The sequence below is a fragment of the Balaenoptera ricei genome, chromosome 18 (assembly GCF_028023285.1).
Source record: "Balaenoptera ricei isolate mBalRic1 chromosome 18, mBalRic1.hap2, whole genome shotgun sequence".
Classification (NCBI taxonomy): Eukaryota; Metazoa; Chordata; class Mammalia; order Artiodactyla; family Balaenopteridae; genus Balaenoptera; species Balaenoptera ricei.
The window spans coordinates 33202423-33225174 of NC_082656.1; the positions used below are offsets into that span (position 1 = coordinate 33202423).

At 36.9% G+C, this 22752-nt stretch overlaps 1 protein-coding gene across 1 annotated transcript in view; it reads right to left on the reverse strand.

The window, feature by feature from the left end:
* Positions 1–22752, reverse strand: part of DIAPH3 (diaphanous related formin 3) — a 569503-nt gene that overhangs the window by 307318 nt on the left and 239433 nt on the right. Inside the window, exon 18 of the mRNA XM_059903469.1 lies at positions 168–263. Coding sequence (XP_059759452.1) covers positions 168–263 — 96 coding nt within the window. The remainder of the gene's footprint in view (positions 1–167; positions 264–22752) is intronic.

Sequence of the window (22752 nt, forward strand, 5' to 3'; positions counted from 1 at the left end):
ATTTACCTAAAGGAAAGGAAAATTATCTTTGAATTTATTATAAATGATAATAATAAAATTAACATAAAATGAAAAGCGAGTCAAAAAGAAAATGAAATAATTTAAAGGAACCAGTGTGTTCAGTGGTGTGTTTTGCTAATTTAATTGTATTGAAATCTGATACTTACAAAGGTTCTGGGCAACTTTAGAATCTAGAAATTTAAGTTCTTTAATTCTTTTCTTAATAGCTTTCTTCTCTTCAAAATCTTCCTCTTCTCTTCTCTCTGTAAAACCAAGGATAGATCCATGTTAAGGGTGGTAGGCACTTAATTGCCAAAAGACACGATATGAACTTTGTCATAAAAGAATCTAAAAAAAGATATAAATCGTTTCAATCAGTTATAAAAATAATAGAATAATAGATATCCAAAGACCTAAACTATTTCAGATGGGGAGTGGCGGCTCTTTCCCTAGAAAAACTACTAAGAGTAAATATTTAGAGGTCTAAACAGCAAAAACAAAAACAAAGTTGATGTGCACTATGGAAACCAATGCTATCAGGTGAAGAATAAGTACAGTTAGCTCCTTTGAACGATGTACAGTACACAATTATAAAAGTAAATGTATTACACTTAGGATAGGTTAAGAAGTTAGCTCTAAGAGTGCTAAACAAAGACAAACACCTAACTGTTCTACGTTTGATATACCTTGTTCATTTAAAAAGACAGCTCATATAAAACTCGAAGAGTAGAATGTTTACAATTTGTTTTCCAAATCTTTGAAAAATATTCAAATTTTGATACTCAACCTACTTTATCTGAGCTTTTAAAAATCAGCAAATGCATTTAACCTCTCTGTCCTTGCTAAAAAATAAGTAAGAGAATAAATACATCATGCTAAACAACAATATATGAACTGTGATTATAGCACAGCACCCGACAGTCAAGGTTAACAGCTGTAACCAATAAAGTGAACCTGTCTTCTTTCCTCTCTTTTGCATATATTGACAGCACTTCTGATGAAAGTAAGTCATCTTTACAAAATTAGGATCTTGATAACAAAGAACAACGGATCAAATTGTTTAGTTAGATATGTACAAATAAATCACTAATGTTGAGGAAGAATAACTTCGAAAACAATCTTCATATACAAGATAGCACATTATAATTAAATTCTTTGTATGTCAGAAAAGCATTATAATTACATGTTTGGGTACATAGTGTGAAATAGGGATCAAATTTTATATTTTTCAAAATATTTATTAACTAAATCATTTTATGAATAATCAACCATCTTTCTCAACTGATTTTATATTACACTTTTATTCTATGTGTTTTCCTGGACTTCTAATTCTGCTCCATTGTTCCATGTACTACTCTTGTGCTATTATCATTCTGTCTTAAGCACTATAGGATTTATGATATATCTTACTATATAATTGGCTGTTCAAATTACTTTTCCTCCTCTTCTAAACTTGCTTCACTTTTCTCATTTATTTTTCCACAGGAACCTTAGAGTAATTCCGAAGTTCCAAAAATAAAATCCACTTGAATTGTATTTGAATTGCAAGGTATTTGTAAACAGATTCAGGCAAATTTGATATGTTGACAATTTCTAAACTTCCTTATCATGAACATGACATGTGTCTATAATTTTTCAACTTAACACAGCACTCTGCATAGGCATCCTGTATATTTATTGTTAGTGTTAGGTATCCTAAGTATGTCTATTACAATCCTATTATACTCCTAGGGGGTATTGGTTAATTCTACATTTCCCCACTATACTTTGCAACTAGTTACTGCTGGAATACAGAAACTGCTGAATTTTGCATATATGTTTTATAATCATTCACTTTACTTATTTATTCTTTCATTCAAATAAGAAGTATTTATTAAGCACCAACTAAAAGAGACCATGCTAGACAAAATGGAGATGTCTTGGCCTCAAAGAATTTAAGGACCAATCGAGAGGACTGCAAAGTAAATGGCAATTACAGTACATAGATATATCTTCAGTGTTTGGGTAAGAACCACAGGATACTAAAGAAAATTAACCCATACTTGCCAGGGATAGTCTTCATGGAATGAATGATATCTAAGTAAAAGCTAGAAAGCAAAAAGAAGTTAGCCAGGTGAGAAAGTTTTAGGGTGCGGGAAGGAAGGACACAGACAGATAATGGAAGGATAGTGTTTCAGGTTCTGCAAGAACTTGAAGGGCACAGAAAGAATTAAGAATAATAAGAGCTGGACTTCCCTGGTGGCGCAGTGGTTAAGAATCTGCCTACCAATGCAGGCGACAAGGGTTCAATCCCTGGTCCAGGAAGATCCCACATGCCACGGAGCAACTAAGTGCATGTGCCACAGCTACTGAGCCTGTGCTCTAGAGCCCGCAAGCCACAACTACTGAGCCTGCGTGTCACAACTGCTGAGCCCGTGCTCCACAATAAGAGAAGCCACAGCAATGAGAAGCCTGCACGCCACAACGAAGAGTAGCACCAGTTCACCGCAACTAGAGAAAGCCCGCGTGCAGCAACGAAGACCCAATGCAGCCCAAAATTAATTAATTAATTTTTTTAGAAAAAGAAGAAGAGCAAAGAATATTGGGTGTAAATAAATGACACCAGAAATTAATCAGACACCAGATCATGCAAGACCTTTTAAGCCATGATAAGAATTCTGGCTTTTATCCTCAGAGCAATGTGGAGCCAGTGAAGGCTTAAGTATGAGAGAGACATCAAAAGAACTGCATTTTAGAAAAAACTCAGCCTACTGAAAGTGAATTGAAAGAGTGGCAAAAATAATGGTAGAAGGGCAAAACAGAAGGGAGTTGTAGTAATCCAAATGAGAAAAAAATGGGACCTCATCCAGACCACCAGGATGGAGAGAATGGATGAGCCCTCAAAGCAGAATCCAGTCCAGACCCATCTCCTGAGTTTCAACTTGACTATCCAACTGCCTACTCTCACACCTCTACTTGGATGTCTAATGGGCACCTTCAACTTCACGTGTCCAAAACCCACATTCACACACCTCCATGCTGCTCTTCCTGGAATTTTCCTCATCTTAGAAATGGAAATGCTCCTATTGCAATTGCTCAAGTCACAAAGCTTGAAGTCATCCTCTTTCCATTAACCCAAAACTACATTTAGTCCATCAGTGAACCCCATCAATTCTAACTCTAAAATATTCACTAAAATTTAATATTTAATATTAAATTTAAAATTTAATATTCACTAAAATAAGCGGGGGCTACTATACTCCCCCGCTTGTGGCTACCATCCTTTCTCACCTGGATCGCAATTGCTTTCTAACTAGTCTCCCCATTTCCAAACTTGACCAACTGCAGTCTCTTCACCACAACGCAGCAAAAGACTCCTGTTAAACCTTAACAGAAAAGGTTTACTTCTCTTACTTCCTTATACAGAATAGCACCCCGACCCCCACCCAGTATTCTCTATCACCATCACTCTGCCTTTTTTCTCCTCCAAAGCACTTACTCCTCACATATCATAAATCTGATACTGTCTCTCTTCCCCTATTAGAAAGCAAGTTGTTAGAGGCAGGAACTTTGTTCACCGTTGTATATTGAGCACCAAGCCTGGAACATAGCAGAAGCTCAGTAAATGTCTGTTGGATGTATGTATGTAGGTACGTATGTACCTGCAGACTAAAGGAGAAAGAAGGGTTTAAGCAACAAGGCAGATGATGATGGTGCTGTTTATTTAATTCAGCAACAAATGAGGAACAGTTTTGACCTAGTCCAGTTTTAAACACGTGTAGTTTGAGGAGCTCTTTTACCTCCACATGGTCATGTACAAGAGGCAGCTGAATGTACAGAAGAGAAACCTGAAACAGTGATACAGGTATCAGTCCTAATAATTATTCTACTGACTGTCACAGGTTCTCCAGGTTTCAGCAAATAATGATACATTTGTCTCCTTATTGCTAGTATTGAAATCTTTTCCTTGTCTTGTTATATTGGTTAAAATTTTCAGATGAAGGCGAGTAAAAATTTTATTAGTGAACTTCCTTTTCTTAACCTGACCAAATGGCAATCCTTTACTCTTTAGAAGATGTATACATTTTATTTTCCTATCTTTATCCTCAAGAAAAAGGCTGATTCTAAGTTTTTAAAAATCAGTTTACCTCTCAACAGCAGTAACCTGTCACATTCTGAAACATTTTCTGGTCTACATAAAGAAAAAAGTCAAAGAAATGAATAACCTTAAATTTTAAATAATATTGACTGAACATCTACTAGGCATTGCACTGAACACTTTCTGCTGCACTTGCTTATATAATTCTCATAAGAGTAATACTATTTCTGTGACTACTATCATCATCATCATAATCATGATGAGAAAGATAATGCTTAAGTTAAGTAGCTTTAAAAGCAACAGATCTGATAAAAGAATAAGGGTCACTACACTTTGACTCCAATATTCTTTCCACTAGTTGTAAAATATGTTAGGTGTCACATTAAAAAAAGAAAAAAGTTTATCTAGCAATGTTGACCACTTCAACCTGCAAATCAGAAACTGAAGCAATTTTAACCAATTCTGCTTTTTTATAAAGACGACAAATAAGACTCATTGAGTTTAATGTATCAGCATACCCATAATGCAATGAAATCATGGCTTTCCTCTCTTCTCTGCTCCATATAGTCAAAGGATGGCTGGGGAAAGATGGAATGGAAATAGGGTAAAGGGAGGAAGAAGCAGAGTTTTCTAAGATAGAAAACAAGATTCAAAAAAAAAAAAAAAAAACAGGTAGAAATATGCTTATGTAGATATGAAACCAGATAATCAGTTTATTATCCAAACAGACTGATTTGGTTAAAATCTTTCATACTGAGAAATAATGAAAAGTACTGCTGGGGAAAAAAATACAGCCAGATAATGGACTGCCTCAAATCAGAGTAAAACCAGTAAAAATGTTTATGCAAAGGTCACTGATAAAGCAGGATATACATGTTGACAACAACAGGGATGCATTAAAGAGGAATAAGAATAAAGGAGGCTGTTTAGCAGGAATGAAATTTTTTCACAAAATCCTATTTCAGTTTCCCATGCTGACAGTATCTCTGTGGAATACTAGCCAGGAGAGTGCAGGGTTCTGCAGGGAACTCAGGCTTGGAATCTCAATGCCACGTTCTGCATCCTGGCCCCACAGAATACCATACACAGTCCACTGCGGCTTACATCCCTCACCTGGAGACACTGGACCTCTAAGGACTTGTGAGAATGAAGTGAAATGATCATTACCTTCCTGAAACCATCCCCTACCTCTGCAGTGACAGGGAAATAAGGGATAAGAAACAGAGTGCCTGACCACAGCTCAGGAGCCCAGAGGCGAGCACATTTTAGACTCATCCCATCCACTGGTGGAGCTCCTATTCTAAACCCAGTACCAATACATTTTCACTAAAAGACTAGCTCTCTTCAAGTATGAGCCATAAAGTCAGATTATTAGTGCCATCTGTACTTGTGATCTAGCTTTTCTGCCATTATAAGTCCGTGTTTAACCTTACTTCCTAGAGATGTTGAGTAAGCCTACATTTTTCCGAGAGAAGATTAATCCTGTTCAAGAATGGTTCTGATCACTAACACAGCATATGCCGCATTTCATGAGGGTTTTATGTCAGAAAGAAGTCAAAGATGACAAAACTCTATGTTGCCGAGAGCCATGAACTGAAAAAGTCTTTTTTAATTACATTTTCTCTTTATTCTTTTCCTATTTTCAAAGTTTCAAAAATAGCAGCAAAATTATATAAAGGATCTCCTTTCAAAATCTTTTCTTTCATACTAAATTTTCCATTAAATATCACAGTTCCATGGTACATGGTTATACATCTTATTCTAGTTCATTTTCCATTATTTTCTAATCAGATTGATTAAAAATGTGATCTTTTTCTAGGAATAGGATTCCACATAAATTTTACAGTATATTATTTAACCACTGCAAACAATTCTAGAATATGCACAATTCTAGAATATGCACAATTCTCACAATTCTAAATGTGTGAGTAGCTAGTAGAGGCACAAAATGTAATAAATACTATAGTTTCTCTTTCCACAGTTGAGTATTTTAAATCAGTAAATGTGACTAATAATTTTTTATTCTATTTTTGTCAGAGCTTCCTGGGTAACTATCTTATGACAATGTCTTTAAAATACTAAGCATTTTAATTTTTTTCTGGTTTTCATTTAGTACACGTTCTATTAAATTTTACATGTTGTATGTTTAAAATAAATTACCTTTTTTTTGTTCATTAGATTATTATAGCACTAGCCTTCAGAGGATAAAAGGAAGTGACTGAATGATTAAATAACCATTCTCTATGACACTGAGAGAAGCCAATAAAAATCATCTCAACTACAGAAATAAAGCGAACATAAATCATATGATTAGGAAATGAAAACTGAGGCCTACCACAACCTTCAAACGGGGTGAAAGGTGGGGGCAGGGAGAGAGCTATAAACTAGAGATTATTTGCACAGTTGTGGTTGTTTTTCTTCCTGACTTTTCTAACTACTGAGGTTCTAAGAGGCCAATAAAGAGTATCAAAAATTTATTGGGCTGAAATTTAGAAGCAAATAGACCTTGAATATGAAGTTTAACTACCTCATCTATCAGTGAGGAAACCTAAGTAGAGAAAATATGAGTTACTTGCCCGAGGTCACACAAAGGCCTCGGCTGTCACCAGATCCCAGACAAGAACACTGACCACTGCATCACAGGCCCAGAGAAACTCTGGGGCAGGGAATCTGCAGCAGGAAAACAGTCTGCAACCAATCACATAAGAGGAAGTTAACTCCCCAAGCGTTGCTTTTTCAGGTAATGGAATTTTTCCATGCTGCACATGTTCACTGGGAGAGTAGGTGAGGCAGTGAGTGGACCTGGGGAAGGAAGAGAAATGCTTGGTCTCCTGAACACAATGAGCAGAATTTAAAGTTATGGGGAAAAACTATACTTCCAAAGGGAAAGTCGAGAATTCACCCATCACTACTCTCACATGGTGGCTCCCTTTGGACGAGGATCAGTTATTCAGCTACATGGGGTGAACGGAATGGACCTGGGAGTCTTAGGGGTGGTATTGAGAACAGGTGAATGGCTGAGAAAAGAAAGCAGATTTCTTAGAGTTAGTACTGTTGGAGTTGTGATAGGACGATATGGCTTCAAGGAAGATTTAGGCAGCTCGAAGACAGAAGATACAAAATACATAGAAAAAAGTGAAAACTTGGAATAAATTAGCATTTTTTAAGTTGGCACTATCCCCTTGGCAAAATATCAAAGTAAACACTTTGGTACTGAAAACGATAATTGTATAAATAGCTTTACTCACATCTGATCTGTCAAACCCAGTTTTAATATTTCTAGGCACAAAAATAAATGGCTATGTGCCTAACTGCACAGAAAATAAATAGGGCAGAAACAAATTATTTTTTTACTCAAATATTAATATATGACTGCCATAACTAATCAGAGCATTTTACTAGCAAAAAGATGTCTGTTTGGCAACCCAAGGCTAAGAATTATATAGGATATAAGAAGACTAGTTGAAGCACTAAATATAATCTTATGGAACAGATGATTTCAACACCAGTAACGATCAAAAGTATAGCAAATAACTGTGCATTTCTCTATATGATTAGAAGACAAGGGTATAAAACAACTTTTCTTGAAGGATTTTTTCTCTATAACTCAAGTCCTATATGGATAAGGGAGAAGGATTTCACTACTTAACAAGCCTTGAACTAGAGGTGTAGCTAGATTTTTTTTTAAATGATGTACAAAAGGATTATTAAGGCATTGAGAATATACTTTATAAAAAACTTAAAACATATACTTCAAAATGATCACATGATTTCTACATACATAACTAAAAGCATTTGTTTTCTACATCTCTTTTTCCTATATGAAAAAACAAGCTGATCAAAACAAACTGTTATGGAAACTACTTGATCTCTAAGGACCTTTGCCACCACAGAAATTAGCAATATCGCTCATCTAAAAAGTATTACCACTACAAACTAAAAGAACCACTTTCTTCAGGTTCCCTTGGGTGTAAACACCCCTTCGTGACCAAAGACTTAGATAGCAGAAAAAAAGGAGTTCAAACCAAATAAAATTATCAACACCCTTCAAAATCACATATTCAACAACTTTTTTTAACTTAACAAGCTTTGCTGGGGTGAAAAATAAACCTAGGACAGTTAAGCCTATTTATCATGTATATCTTAGTGTTAATTGTTTTAATTAAATTAGTTACAAATTGAGATGAGTTTTGATTCAATAAACCATAGGTATGAGGGAAGAAAGTAAAAGGAATCATGAAAAAGTTAAACACTCAGCTACCAGAGAATGAAGCCCATTCTCACATGATCTTTCTTGGCTCATCACAACTTCTTATAAAAACATCCCTTAATTGTATCCTCAAAATCTCCCCACTATAAGGAATGTTTCTAGAACCTACCCCTATGAATTATTTCTGAATGTTGCTGTTTCCTGGTCATGGAATAATATGTGTATTCATAAAAAATAATTTTTCTAACTATTGTTTTTGACAGCACAAGCTACTCCCATATATCCTTTGATGATATTAGAAAGTAGAAATATACCTCTGCTAAAGAAATTACAAAGCAAAGACAAAAAGTTAATGTATGACATGCTAATGCATACACAAGAGAATCAACTGAAGGGGGAAAGAACCCTATTATGAAAAGAATGAGAACTCACTGTACATTCCTAATTTAAAAGAAGGATTAAGTCCAAATGAGGACACAGGTAATTCAGGATATCTAGCATGCCGTAGAATGGAAAGACTTAATAAGCCAACTTATTAGTATTTGTACACACAGTGCTAAGTAACCTTGGAATAGAAAAAGTAACAATAAATTATATTAACTGACAGATATAAAGCAATGCCATATTAAATAGGGAGAAGGTCGATGCTCTCACTCCCTCTTTCGAGAACACCGGAATCACAACTAACTGCTGAACGATCATCGACAGGAAGACAGTGGAACTCACCAAAAAAGACACCTCACATGGAAAGACAAAGGAGAAGCCGCAATGAGACAGTAGGAAGGGCGCTATCACAATAAAATCAAATCCCATAACTGCTGGGTGGGTGACTCACAAAATGGAGAAAACATATGCCACAGAAGTCTACCCACTGGAGTGAAGGTTCTGAGCCACACGTCATGCTTCCCAACCTGGGGATCTGGCAACGGGAGGAGGAATTCCTAGAGAATCAGACTTTGAAGGCTAGTGGGATTTGATTGCAGGACTTCGGCACGACTAGGGGAAACAGAGACTCCTCTCAGGGCACACAAAATGTAGTGTGTGCATCAGGACCCAGAGGAAGGAGCAGTGACCCCATAGGAGACTGAACCAGACCTACCTGCTACTGTTGGAGGGTCTCCTGCAGAGGTGGGGGGCGGCTGTGGCTCACCAAGGGACAAGAACACTGGCAGCAGAAGTTCTGGAAAATACTCCTTGGCGTGAGCTCTCCCAGAGTCCGCCATTAGCCTCAACAAAGAGTCCGGGTAGGCTCCAGTGCTGGGTCGCCTCAGGGCAAACAACCAACAGGGAGGGGACCCAGCCCCACCCATCAGCAGACAAGCAGATTACAGTTTTACTGAGCTCTGCCCACCAGGGCAACAGCCAGCTCTACCCACCACCAGTCCCTCCCATCAGGAAACTTCCAAAAGCCTCTTAGAGAGCCTCATCCACCACAGAGCAGACAGCAGAAGAAGAACTACAACCCAGCAGCCTGTGGAAGAAAAACCACATTCACAGAAACATAGACATGATGAAAAGGGAGAGGGCTATGTACCAGATGAAGAAACAAGATAAAACCCAAGAAAAACAACTAAATGAAATGGAGATAGGCAATATTCCAGAAAAAGAATTCAGAATAATGACAGTGAAGATGATCCAGGACCTCGGGAAAAGAATGGAGGCAAAGATTGAGAAGATGCAAGAATTCTTTAACAAAGATCTAGAAGAATTAAAGAACAAACAAAGAGAGATGAACAATACAATAACTGAAATGAAAAATACCCTAGAAGGAATCGATAGCAGAATAACTGAGGCAGAAGAATGGATAAGTGACCTGGAACAGAATGGTGGAATTCACTGCTGTGGGACAGAATAAAGAAAAAACAATGAAAAGAAATGAAGACAGCCTAAGAGATCTCTGGGACAACATTAAACGCAACAACATTCGCATTATAGGGCTCCCAGAAGGAGAAGAAAGAGAGAAAGGACCTGAGAAAATATTTGAAGAGATTATATACAAAAACTTCGCTAACATGGGAAAGGAAATAGGCACCCAAGTCCATGAAGCGCAGAGAGTCCCATACAGGTTAAACCCAAGGAGAAACACGCCGAGACACATAGTAACCAAATTGGCAAAATTTAAAGACAAAGAAAAATTATGGAAAGCAGCAAGGGAAAAACGACAAATAACACATAAGGGAACTCCCATAACAGCTGATTTCTCAGCAGAAACTCTACAAGCCAGAAGGGAGTGGCATGATATACTTAAAATGATGAAAGGGAAGAACTTACAACCAAGATTACTCTACCCGGCAAGGATCTCATTCAGATTTGATGGAGAAATCAAAAGCTTTACAGACAAGCAAAAGCTAAGAGAATTCAGCACCACCAAACCAGCTCTACAACAAATGCTAAAGGAACTTCTCTAAGTGGGAAACACAAGAGAAGAAAAGGACCTACAAAAACAAACCCAAAACAATTAAGAAAATGGTCATAGGAACATACATATCGATAATTACCTTAAACGTGAATGGATTAAATGCTCCAACCAAAAGACACAGGCTTGCTGAATGGATACAAAAACAAGACCCCTATATATGCTGTCTACAAGAGACACACTTCAGACCTAGGGACACATACAGACTGAAAGTGAGGGGATGGAAAAAGATATTCCATGCAAATGGAAATCAAAAGAAAGCTGAGGTAGCTATACTCATATCAGACAAAATAGACTCTAAAATAAAGAATGTTGCAAGAGACAAGGAAGGACACTATGTAATGATCAAGAGATCAATCCAAGAAGATATAACAATTATAAATATATATGCACCCAACACAGGATCACCTCAATACATGAGGCAACTGCTAACAGCTCTAAAAGAGGAAATCAACAGTCACACAATAATAGTGCAGGACTTTAACACCTCACTCACACCAATGGACAGATCATCAAAACAGAAAAGAAACAAGGAAACAGAAGCTTTAAATGACACAATAGACCAGATATATTTAATTGATATGTATAGGACATTCCATCCCAAAACAGCAGATTACACTTTCTTCTCAAGTGCACGTGGAACATTCTCCAGGATAGATCACATCTTGGGTCACAAATCAAGTCTCAGTAAATGTAAGAAAATTGAAATCATGTCAAGCATCTTTTCTGACCACAATGCTATGAGATTAGATATCAATTACAGGGAAAAAAACGTAAAATACACAAACACATGGAGGCTAAAAAATACGTTACTAAATAACCAAGAGATCACTGAAGAAATCAAAGAGGAAATCAAAAAATACCTAGAGACAAATGACAATGAAAACACGATGATCCAAAACCTATGGGATGCAGCAAAAGCAGTTCTAAGAGGGAATTTTATAGCTATACAAGCCTACCTCAAGAAAAAAAGAAACATCTCAAATAAACAATCTAAACTTACACCTAAAGGAACAAGAGAAAGAGGAACAAACAAAACACAAAGTTAGCAGAAGGAAAGAAATCATAAAGATCAGATCAGAAATAAATGAAATAGAAACAAAGAAAACAATAGCAAAGATCAATAAAACTAAAAGCTGGTTCTTTGAGAAGATAACCAAAATTGATAAACCATTAGCCAGACTCATCAGGAAAGAGAGGGAGAGGACTCAAATCAATAAAATTAGAAATGAAAAAGGAGAAGTTACAACAGACACCACAGAAATACAAAGCATCCTAAGAGACTACTACACACAACTCTATGCCAATAAAATGGACAACCTGGAGAAATGGACAAATTCTTAGAACGTTATAACCTTCCAAGACTGAACCAGGAAGAAATAGAAAATATGAACAGACCAATCACACGTAATGAAATTGAAACTGTGATTAAAAATCTTCCAAAAAGTGACCTCATCTTTGTCAGTGCACAAAATGGCGCCTCACAGCCTACTGGTGACCTGGCTGCAGAAGACAGAATGACCTATAACAATCCCACTTGGCACAGTTGTTGAGAAGATGACATAAGATAACCTTTGTGGGGCTTCCCTGGTGGCGCAGTGGTTGAGAATCTGCCTGCTAATGCAGGGGACACGGGTTCGAGTCCTGGTCTGAGAAGATCCCACATGCCGCGGAGCAACTAGGCCCGTGAGCCACAACTACTGAGCCTGCGCGTCTGGAGCCTGTGCTCCGCAACAATAGAGGCCGTGATAGTGAGAGGCCCACGCACTGCGATGAAGAGTGGCCCCCACTTGCCACAACTAGAGAAAGCCCTCACACAGAAACGAAAATCCAACACAGCCAAAAATAATAAATAAATAAATTAAAAAAAAAAAAATCTTCTAACAAAAGTCCAGGACAAGATGGCTTCACAGGTGAATTCTATCAAACATTTAAAGAAGAGCTAACACCCATCCTTCTCAAACTCTTACAATAAACTGCAGAGGAAGGAACACTCCCAAACTCATTCTATGAGGCCACCATCACCCTGATACCAAAACCAGACAAACATACTACAAAAAAATAAAATTACAGACCAATATCACTGATGAATATACATGCAAAAATCCTCAACAAAATACTAGCAAACAGAATCCAACAACACGTTAAAAGGATCATACACCATGATCAAGTGGGATTTATCCCAGAGATGCAAGGATTCTTCAATATACATAAATCAATCAATGTGATACACCATATTAACAAACTGAAAAATAAAAACCATATGCTCATCTCAATAGATGCAGAAAAAGCTTTTGACAAAATTCAACACCCATTTAACATAAAAACTCTCCAGAAAGTGGGCATAGAGGGAACCTATTTCAACATAATACAGGTCATATACGACAAACCCACATTTGGGTTTGATGTTTGCAAACATCATTCTCAATGGCGAAAAACTGAAAGCATTTCCTCTAAGATCAGAAACAAGACAAGGATGCCCACTCTCACCACTATTATTCAACATAGTTTTGGAAGTCCTAGCCATGGCAATCAGAGAAGAAAAAGAAATAAAAGGAATACAAATTGGAAAAGAAGAAGTAAAACTGTCACTGTTTGCAGATGACGTGATACTATACATAGAGAATCCTAAAGATGTCACCAGAAAACTACTAGAGCTAATCAATGAATTTGGTAATGTTGCAGGATACAAAATTAATGCACAGAAATCTCTTGCATTCCTATATACTAATGATGAAAAATCTGAAAGAGAAATTAAGGAAACACTCCCATTTACCATTGCAACAAAAAGAATAAAATACCTAGGAATAAACCTACCTAGGGAGACAAAAGACCTGTAGGCAGAAAACTATAAGACACTGATGAAAGAAATTAAGGATGATACCAACAGATGAGATATATACCATGTTCTTGGATTGGAAGAATCAATATAGTGAAAATGACTATACTACCCAAAGCAATCTACAGATTCAATGCAATCCCTATCAAACTACCACTGGCATTTTTTACAGAACTAGAACAAAAAGTCTTAAAATTTGTATGGAGACACAAAAGACCCTGAATAGCCAAAGCAGTCTTGAGGGAAAAAAACGGAGCTGGAGGAATCAGACTCCCTGAATTCAAACTATACTACAAAGCTACAGTAATCAAGGCAATATGGTTATGGCACAAAAACAGAAACAGATCAATGGAACAGGACAGAAAGCCCAGAGATAAATCCACACACCTATGGTCAACTAATGTATGACAAAGGAGGCAAGGATATACAATGGAGAAAAGACAGCCTCTTCAATAAGTAGTGCTGGGAAAACTGGACAGCTACATGTAAAAGAATGAAATTAGAACACCCCCTAACACCACACACAAAAATAAACTCAAAATAGATTAGAGACCTAAATGTAAGACCGGGCACTATAAAACTCTTAGAGGAAAACATAGGAAAAACACTCTTTGACATAAATCACAGCAAGATATTTTTTGATCCACCTCCTAGAGTAATGGAAATAAAAACAAAAATAAACAAATGGGACCTAATGCAACTTCAAAGCTTTTGCACAGCAAAGGAAACCATAAACAAGACGAAAAGACAACCCTCAGAATGGGAGAAAATATTTGCAAATGAATCATCAGACAAAGGGTTAATCTCCAAAATATATAAACAGCTCATGCAGCTCAATATTAAAAAAACAAACAACCCAATCCAGAAATGGGCAGAAGACCTAAATAGACATTTCTCTAAAGAAGACATACAGATGGCCAAGAAGCACATGAAAAGCTGCTTAACATCACTAATTTTTATAGAAATGCAAATCAAAACTACAATGAGGTATCACCTCACACCAGTTTGAATGGGCATCATCAGAAAATCTACAAACAACAAATGATGGAGAGGGTGTGGAGAACAGTGAACCCTCTTGCACTGTTGGTGGGAATGTAAATTGATACAGCCACTATGGAGAACAATATGGAGGTTCCTTAAAAAACTAAAAGTAAAATTACCATATGACCCAGCAATCCCATTACTGGGCATATACCCAGAGAAAACCATAATTCAAAAAGACACATACACGCCAATGTTCATTGCAGCACTATTTACAATAGCCAGGTCATGGAAGCAACCTAAATGCCCATCGACAGACAAATGGATAAAGAAAATGTGGTGCATATATACAATGGAATATTACTCAGCCATAAAAATGAACGAAATTGGGTCATTTGTAGAGATGTGGATGGACCTAGAGACTGTCATACAGAGTGAAGTAAGTCAGAAAGAGAAAAACAAATATCGTATATTAATGCATATATGTGGAACCTAGAAAATGGAACAGATGAACCAGTTTGCCGAGCAGAAATTGAGACACAGATGTAGAGAACAAACATATGGACACCAAGGGGGGAAAGAGGCAGGGGGTCGGGCAGGGTGTGATGAATTGGGAGATTGGGATTGACATGTATACACTGATGTGTATAAAATGGATGACTAATAAGAAAAAAAAATTAAAAGCAAACATTAAAAAAAAAAAGAAAACCAGTAATATAAATAAATAAATAAATAGGGAGCAGGTCATCCCTGATGTATCAGTGTGCATGGAAAACAACACAGAGTTTCATCAAAGTGGCTTGCAGGACTATCCAAAACTTGGTACGAGAAATGTGATCAGACATAAAAATGACCATTATTCCAAAATACTGAGAAAGAATTTCAGGTTTAAGAAGCAGAATTTTACAATGAACATAATTCTATTCAATGACAGCATGCCTACATTCTTCAGGATCTTGTATTCTTGCAAAAAACTAATCAGAGTGTGGAGGATACACACAAATTTCACATTAACATTTTAGTGTTAGGAAAAGAAAAATGAAGCTCTGGTACTCTATCATAGAAACCTTGGACTTGTCTCCAACTATGGGCTTGGCATTGCCCTGGGAAAGGGGTATATATGTCGTCTCTGATCAAAAAAATGCCATAGTGTGCGTGTGTGTGTGTGTGTGTGTGTGTGTGTGTGTGTGTGTGCGCGCGCGCGCGCGCGCGCACGGGAGCCAGTATAGGGAGGAAGAGATGGAGACAATGCCTGGATGTTTATTCAATTCAACCTTAATTATACAGCCTTTCTGATAAGTAGTTATCCTGTCCTTCTGATTTTATATTCCTGTCTCTGATAGCTCAGTTGAAAATTCAAGTTATTTCCCTGATTTCTCAGTTATTGAATCTTTATTTCTCTGTGTTCCAGGATACTGCCCATGTTCTAGATCATTCTGGTCTCCAGGTGCTCTACCTAAATGGAGCTCCATTATTTGTCTGGGCTATTTTCTAGAATCAGCTATTACGTGCTAATTTCCTTCCCATAACCACCTGAACTTTGGCTCATGTACACACCTGTTTTCCAGTGCATCACCTTCCTTTGATGCATCCCAAATGTTCCATATATACCTTTCCACTATAGGGAAGTGGTTAAGGGAGCACTAGGAGGGTACATGTTATACTGTGACTGGGGAAATGTTCTAAAAATGATCTTTATTTGGCAGACAAGAAATTGGGGAGTTAGTGCTTGATGGGTACAGAGTGTCAGTTGGAGAAGATGAAAAAGTTCTAGTGATGGATGGTGGTAATGGCTGTGCAACAATGTGAATGTATTTAATGCCATAGAACTGTGCTTCAAAATAATTTAAATTGTAAAATTCTGTTATGTAAATTAACCACAATTTTCAAAAATAGGAAAACTATTTATTAAGGCTGGATTTCAAACCATGTTTTAAATAATATTAATTTGACCTCTTCTTGATTTGGAAATATATGTAGGAATGAGTACAAAATTTTTTTTTTAAAGAAGAAACAGAAATCTAAGTGATTCCAAAATTCTTCAACCAGACCAAGCTGGGATCACTTAAAATGCATATGGTTTTTCCCACTTTCCCAAGAAGTGGTGAGGCCAAGATGGTACTTACTCTGCACAATACCCCCACACATATACAGTGGTTTGACTACTTCTCTGATGACACAGAAAATACTGCTACAAAAGAATCCTTCCTCTCTTACCCCTCACCCTGGATTATCTCTTCAAATTGCACAAGGAATTTAATTCTTGGGCGATTCAGTGTTTTAAGTACCTAATCATATTTCCATTTTCTTGAATGTCACAACCCAGCTCTCAGATTTCTAAGAATATGGTAGCCTACGTCAACTACTCTGCAATTAGAGATGGCAAGTGAGAAAACAAGGGTGGATTTTTATACAAAAGGAGATCTAATTCCTCTTCTCACTTCTTCTTGTCCCTCCACTTTAAGAGGTTAGGCACAGAGTGTAGTCCTCCTGCCTTTTAATTCCTTCCTTGCTTAAGTGTTGGCACAGGTAAGACAGCCTGACATTTTCCAGCACTGGAATTGACCCTCTCATCTCCTTGGTTGCTGCTCCATCTAGGCAGCTGCTACATGGGTTCTTAGCCTCAAACCACTTACCTGAGGCCAGAGAGTCCTATTTAGCATAGTCAGACAAAAGCCACTGTAATAAAATGGTTTTATCTTCCTGTGCTGTGTGTGGATCCCTATGGGTATATCTTACCAAGGAAAAAGGAGAGCTGATCCAAGACTGGATTCAGAAACCCCTGATGCTTTATAATCTCCAAGCCCAACAAAAATTCCTAAGAATTTAAGAGGAACATAATTTCCACTTCCTTCCAAATGTCTATATTTAGAGTTACTGGTTTTTAAATCATAATTTCCCAATGTCTTCCAGCCTACCTCCTGAAAACCATCTTACATTTAGTAGACTAACCAAATGTGCTATTAAAAGGAAAAAAGAAAGTACTTAACAGACCATTCTGTGAAAGGGGAAGGGAAGAAATCTTTCATTAATGGGAATGCAGTGGCTTAAATCTTATTAGAGAATCTCACTTTAAACTCAATTACTTCACAATTATGTTGGGCCACCTGACACTTGAGCAGAGAAGCATTAACATCTTAGTGGAGAAGAATCTTTACAGGAACTGAAACATCACTTACTGTAAACTATCTAACCTTACTAATTAAAAACTATCTCTAGTTTAAATGCTTCATGAAAATCTCAGACATTAAAAGTTAATGATCAAAAGACATATACCAACAAGCCAATGCAGAGCAGGAAATGAAATATTAAACAAAACAACAATTTTGACATCTAGGAACACCTATTAATTGGGACTCTCTGGTGCATGTCAAAATTCCTAATCTTTAAAATGCTTTAATATACTGTATTTCTATTCTTAAGACTATTCTACTTCATGCTAGAAACATCAACTCCATATATCAAATGATTACTTGAATTTCTGAAAGCTTCAAATCTGTTTTTCCCCAATTAAAATGGATAGTAAAAAAATCATCTAATAAAAATCTCAATTTACAACAAGAAAACTAAAGCAGAGTGAGGCTAAGAGTCTGACAAATGCACATCAGGATTCTGGACTCCTGTTCTTGTACTTATTCCACTGGAAATTTTACTATCCTGGACATATGAAACCTATCTAGTCTACCTATCAGTAGAAACTGCAAATGTGATGATGTGAGAAGTGAACAGAATTAAAGGCGGAGAGTCATCCTACCCTGCAGAGAAAGTAGAGCCAGATAATAAGTGGAGATGATAACTGAAGATTAATTTTTTTTCTTTGCTGAGATTTTTCCCACAGCCTTGCCATTTCAGGATCAATGGCATTTATTTCCTCTGGGGGAAAGATAACACTTAGAATAAGAGGTCATCATCCCTCAACACTGAGTATAAAATTAGATTACTGTTAATATCTACAGTGAGACAAAAGTCTTGAAAGCTATGTGGTTCAATTGCAAGAACTGAGTACTTAGAGGGAAAAAAATTTTAATGCATTTGCAGAATTTTCCTTTAACTACATAAAACTGAGGACAGGATCCCACAAGCAGTGGAAAGGAAAGATGCAGAATGTAAGGGAAGCACAAAGTCTTAGACACAGGAAAGACAAAAAAGCCCTTCTTGGGCCAATGGAAAATTTGTAGGGGATCAGATTTTAGACCCAACTGTAGAGGGTGTGCTCCCCTCCTCCTCCCACCGATGGAAGTGGGCTGGGGGAGAGGCCTGGGGAGTAAAGAGACACCAAAGAGGGTTTGGAAACCTCAGAGCAGACTGTCTCTCAGTGGCCTTTTACCAACACAGGGCAGGCTCTGGAGAAGAATGGCGCCCGCACATTTAGACAGTGAGGGCACCTGTAAGAGTATCTTGCTCTGTAAACGGGGGCGTGCAAGTGCTAAAGCATCAGTAGACATATTTTCAGAAATATGTGCTATACTACATTAGATTTCTCAAATAATGATTGAGAAATTCACACTGGATGTAAATTCCCCTGCAATTCTAATAGGAAAACAATCTATACAAGCAGCAAATATTATATTCTAAACTTTAAAGACTAAGTCGGTGAGAGGAACTGCAAAAAAATATTTCTTCCCAATATGTACATACAAATGCCCCAAAGAAAAGTAACATATAAAATATACTTTACTATTGACATATAAAACTTGACCTCAAATTATCAAATTTAAAATCTTATCCCAATACTTAGTCCTCCTAGGTTACTTGAATACTCACAATACTTTCTCAGCTTTTCACAAGCTGCTCCTTCTAAGCCTGAGGAAGATATATGCAACTTTTCACTTCATCAATTACTTCTGTCCTCACAGTTGAGCAAACATTCTTCAGGAATAAACATTACACAGATTCCCTGTATTACAAATGGGTGTCTCTTTTGATCACTGGCACCATTTGGAATAATTAACTATCAAATATATTGCCTTCTGAATGCAGTTTACTGAATTAATGGAACCTTGTGTATGTAATATACTTGACAAAAATTTCTTCCACTTCAGAAAGCTAAGGTCATTCCTAAGCTGTGACTGTTTAAAAATAAAACAAATGACTTACATATCTTGTTACAATTTTGGGGATTCATTTACACTGACTAAGGCAAAGTCACCGTTCTACCTTCTGATTAAACAATACACATATAAAATATATAAGAATTTTTTTTAAAAAAGACTGAACATACTATTCCAGCTAATTGCCAAATTATTCTGGAATTGTTCTCTAGGAAAAAGAAATTAATTTTAAAATTCATTATAAGACAATTCAAACAGTATAAAAGTACATAAAGTGAAGGTTCCTTTACACATTACTATAAATATTCCCCAAAGAAAATTAGTACTGGTAATGATAGTTACTGGTAAAAAAACTGCTACTGGTAGTCTTCTAAAAGGCTACACATAAAATGGGTATGAGTATAAACACAAACAGATGTATATTATGTGCATACCAAACTACATTTTAGGTTTTTTTTTCTTTTTAACCAAATTAGTTTTTACCATATATAATATTTTATATTTTACTTGTTTCACAAAGCAATAAACCCTTAACATTTTTCCATATTCATATTTATGGATTGACCACATTCTTTTTAACAGCTTCATAGTATATCTCCTAGGTACCATAATTCAACAATATCATAATTTAACTATTTTCCTTATTGGTGAGTATTTAAGTTGTTTCTAAACTTTTGCTATCAAAAATGTCATTACAGTGAACATCCTTATACATATATTTTTTCCTATGTGTATAAGCTTTGTTGTGTCTACTTTTAACTGTGCCTAAGTGATAATCTCATTCCCTTATAAGAAAAAAAGAAGTATGATCAATTTATCACTATTAGCACAGTTCTTCTACTACCTGGATAAAACAGATTTTTTAAAATTTATTTTGGTAGCTTATAAATGTTAAACTAAAATGAACTCTGATTTTACTGATATGTAACTGAGGCCAGAAGAACTAACCTCTCTAAGGCCATACAACTACCTAGTGGTAGATTCAAGACTAGAATCCAGCTTGATTCTAGGCCATTCTCACTGTACCATACTCCACTTCCTGGAAGAGGACATCCAGGGCAGAGAGCCCTGTTAGAGCAGTGATAAGAGCTGGACCTGTAATGGTTGTCAGTATGGAGCTCCCCAAGGATGCCTTTGCCACTATAAAGACAATCTTAAGTTTCACTCACTCACTCACTCACTCACTCACTCACTCAGAAGGCACTGAGGCTATCCACAGAAGAACTGAGAAAGTAAAACAGTCTCTGTCCTTAAAGAATTTTAGTTAAAGTTGGAGCAATAAGATGGGCAGAGATAAAATTATAGAATAATACAATCACTTACATAAAGTGGAAAGTTTTAGAGAAGTCAGCATCATTTGATACATATCCAATCAAAAGCCCAGTAAAAGAGTTTATTGAAAAATTAGTAAAATTTTGAATGACTAAAAGAAATGAGGCCAATCAAGAAAAAAGATGCATGGAGGTTCAGAGAAGCAAAAAGAATAACATATGGCCAGATTGATCAGGGAAATCTTCATGGAGTAAGGGGTATCAGATGTGGGCCTTAAAAGATGAATAGACAGGACTAGAATGCATTCATTTTCTCTCACCCCCATAAAGAGTCGCTTTCTGTATATAAATATATGAATTTGTATACACACACAATATAGTAAAATATAGTCCTGAATAAGTTTTCTATAGAATGTAGAAGGAAAGTTGAGTAAGAAACAAATCCAAAGGGCAAGAGCTTTGGTTGTTTCCAGTCTTATTCCACTTAAGGCAGCTGCAGAACAAGAGGGTTTAATTTAAGAATTATCATCACACATGAACTCCTCCTGAATCTCTGAGACAAAAGAGAAACCAATTCTTACAGGGAAGCAGAATTAAAGCAATGGACACCATGATTTGTATGCAATGGGATTTTTGATAGTTTATTTATTTAAATATATTTATTTATTAATGCAGAGTTGAGTCAAAAACTAATTAGTTTCAACCAAACTTTTCTGTGTGTTAGAAATAAAGGGGCTATAGACCTTTTCACCTCTTTTAAGAGAAGCGAGGCAAAGCCTCTAAAAAGAACTTGCCGTTAGCATCAATCTTTCTAGGCTCGTAGCAGGCCATTTCCTAGCTTTGTAACACCACCACCACCCCACCTGGCCAGCAATGCCATCATCATCACCATCTACCTTCCTATGCCTAAGTTAGCAGGCATTTCAATAGTGTGTCAATTCTTCCTCTGCCCCCACCATTCCTTCTGCAGGAACAGCGTTCTCCTTCCTCCCTGCTTTCAAAAATCAGTCATCCTTCAGAACAACTCAGATTTTCCAAACAGTCCAGGCTTCAGACTTCATCTCCTGCCATTCTCTGTTTCACATAATATGCCCAAGCCATACTGAACTTGATGGATCCTAGGTTACAGATTCTTTCCAACCTGAGGAACTTTGAACATGCGATTTCCTACATCTGGAGATCTTGTCCCTTGATCCCTTGCCTGGCAAATTCCTACTTCTTTTTGAGTCTCCATTTAAATGTCATGACCTCAGAGGCTTTCCATGACCATCCTCTCCAATCCAGCACCTATCACAACTTGCTCATTACTTTCAGAGCACATTCAAAAACTATGGTTATTTTTCTTTATCTACCTATTCATTTTCTATCTTCTCCATTTGAAAATACACTACACGAAGGCAGGATCTGTATCTGTCTTGCTCAGCACTGCATCTCAGGAGATAGCACAGTACCTTTTATAGGGGAGACATCCAATATTATTTGTTGTTTGGCTGACTGGTTGTTTGGTCAGCTGGCTGGTCCACTGAGCTGCATGATTTGCCATGATTTATTCAATAACCAAAGCCAGAGCCATTGCTTGCTGATGGCAGATAACTGCAATCCTAGTCATAGAATTAAGAAGTAGCTAGCCCTGAGGGAGTATGATTTGTATATCCAATTTCACTCACTGACAGAAAAAAAGCCGCAGGAGCACGAAAACTTAAGCACTTAATACAATAGGGATTACAGAGCTCTGAGGAGAAATAGTCCTTAAGCACAAAGCTGCTGGGATAGAGATAAGAAGGCTCCTCTTCTGCAGAGGAGTATCGATCCGCAGAATAGATGTGGGAACCAGTGCCAAGAGGAACGGGTGGGTATTCCTGTCCTGTTTCTTTCAGAACTCAGGGTGTGTGCATGAGCATTTTCT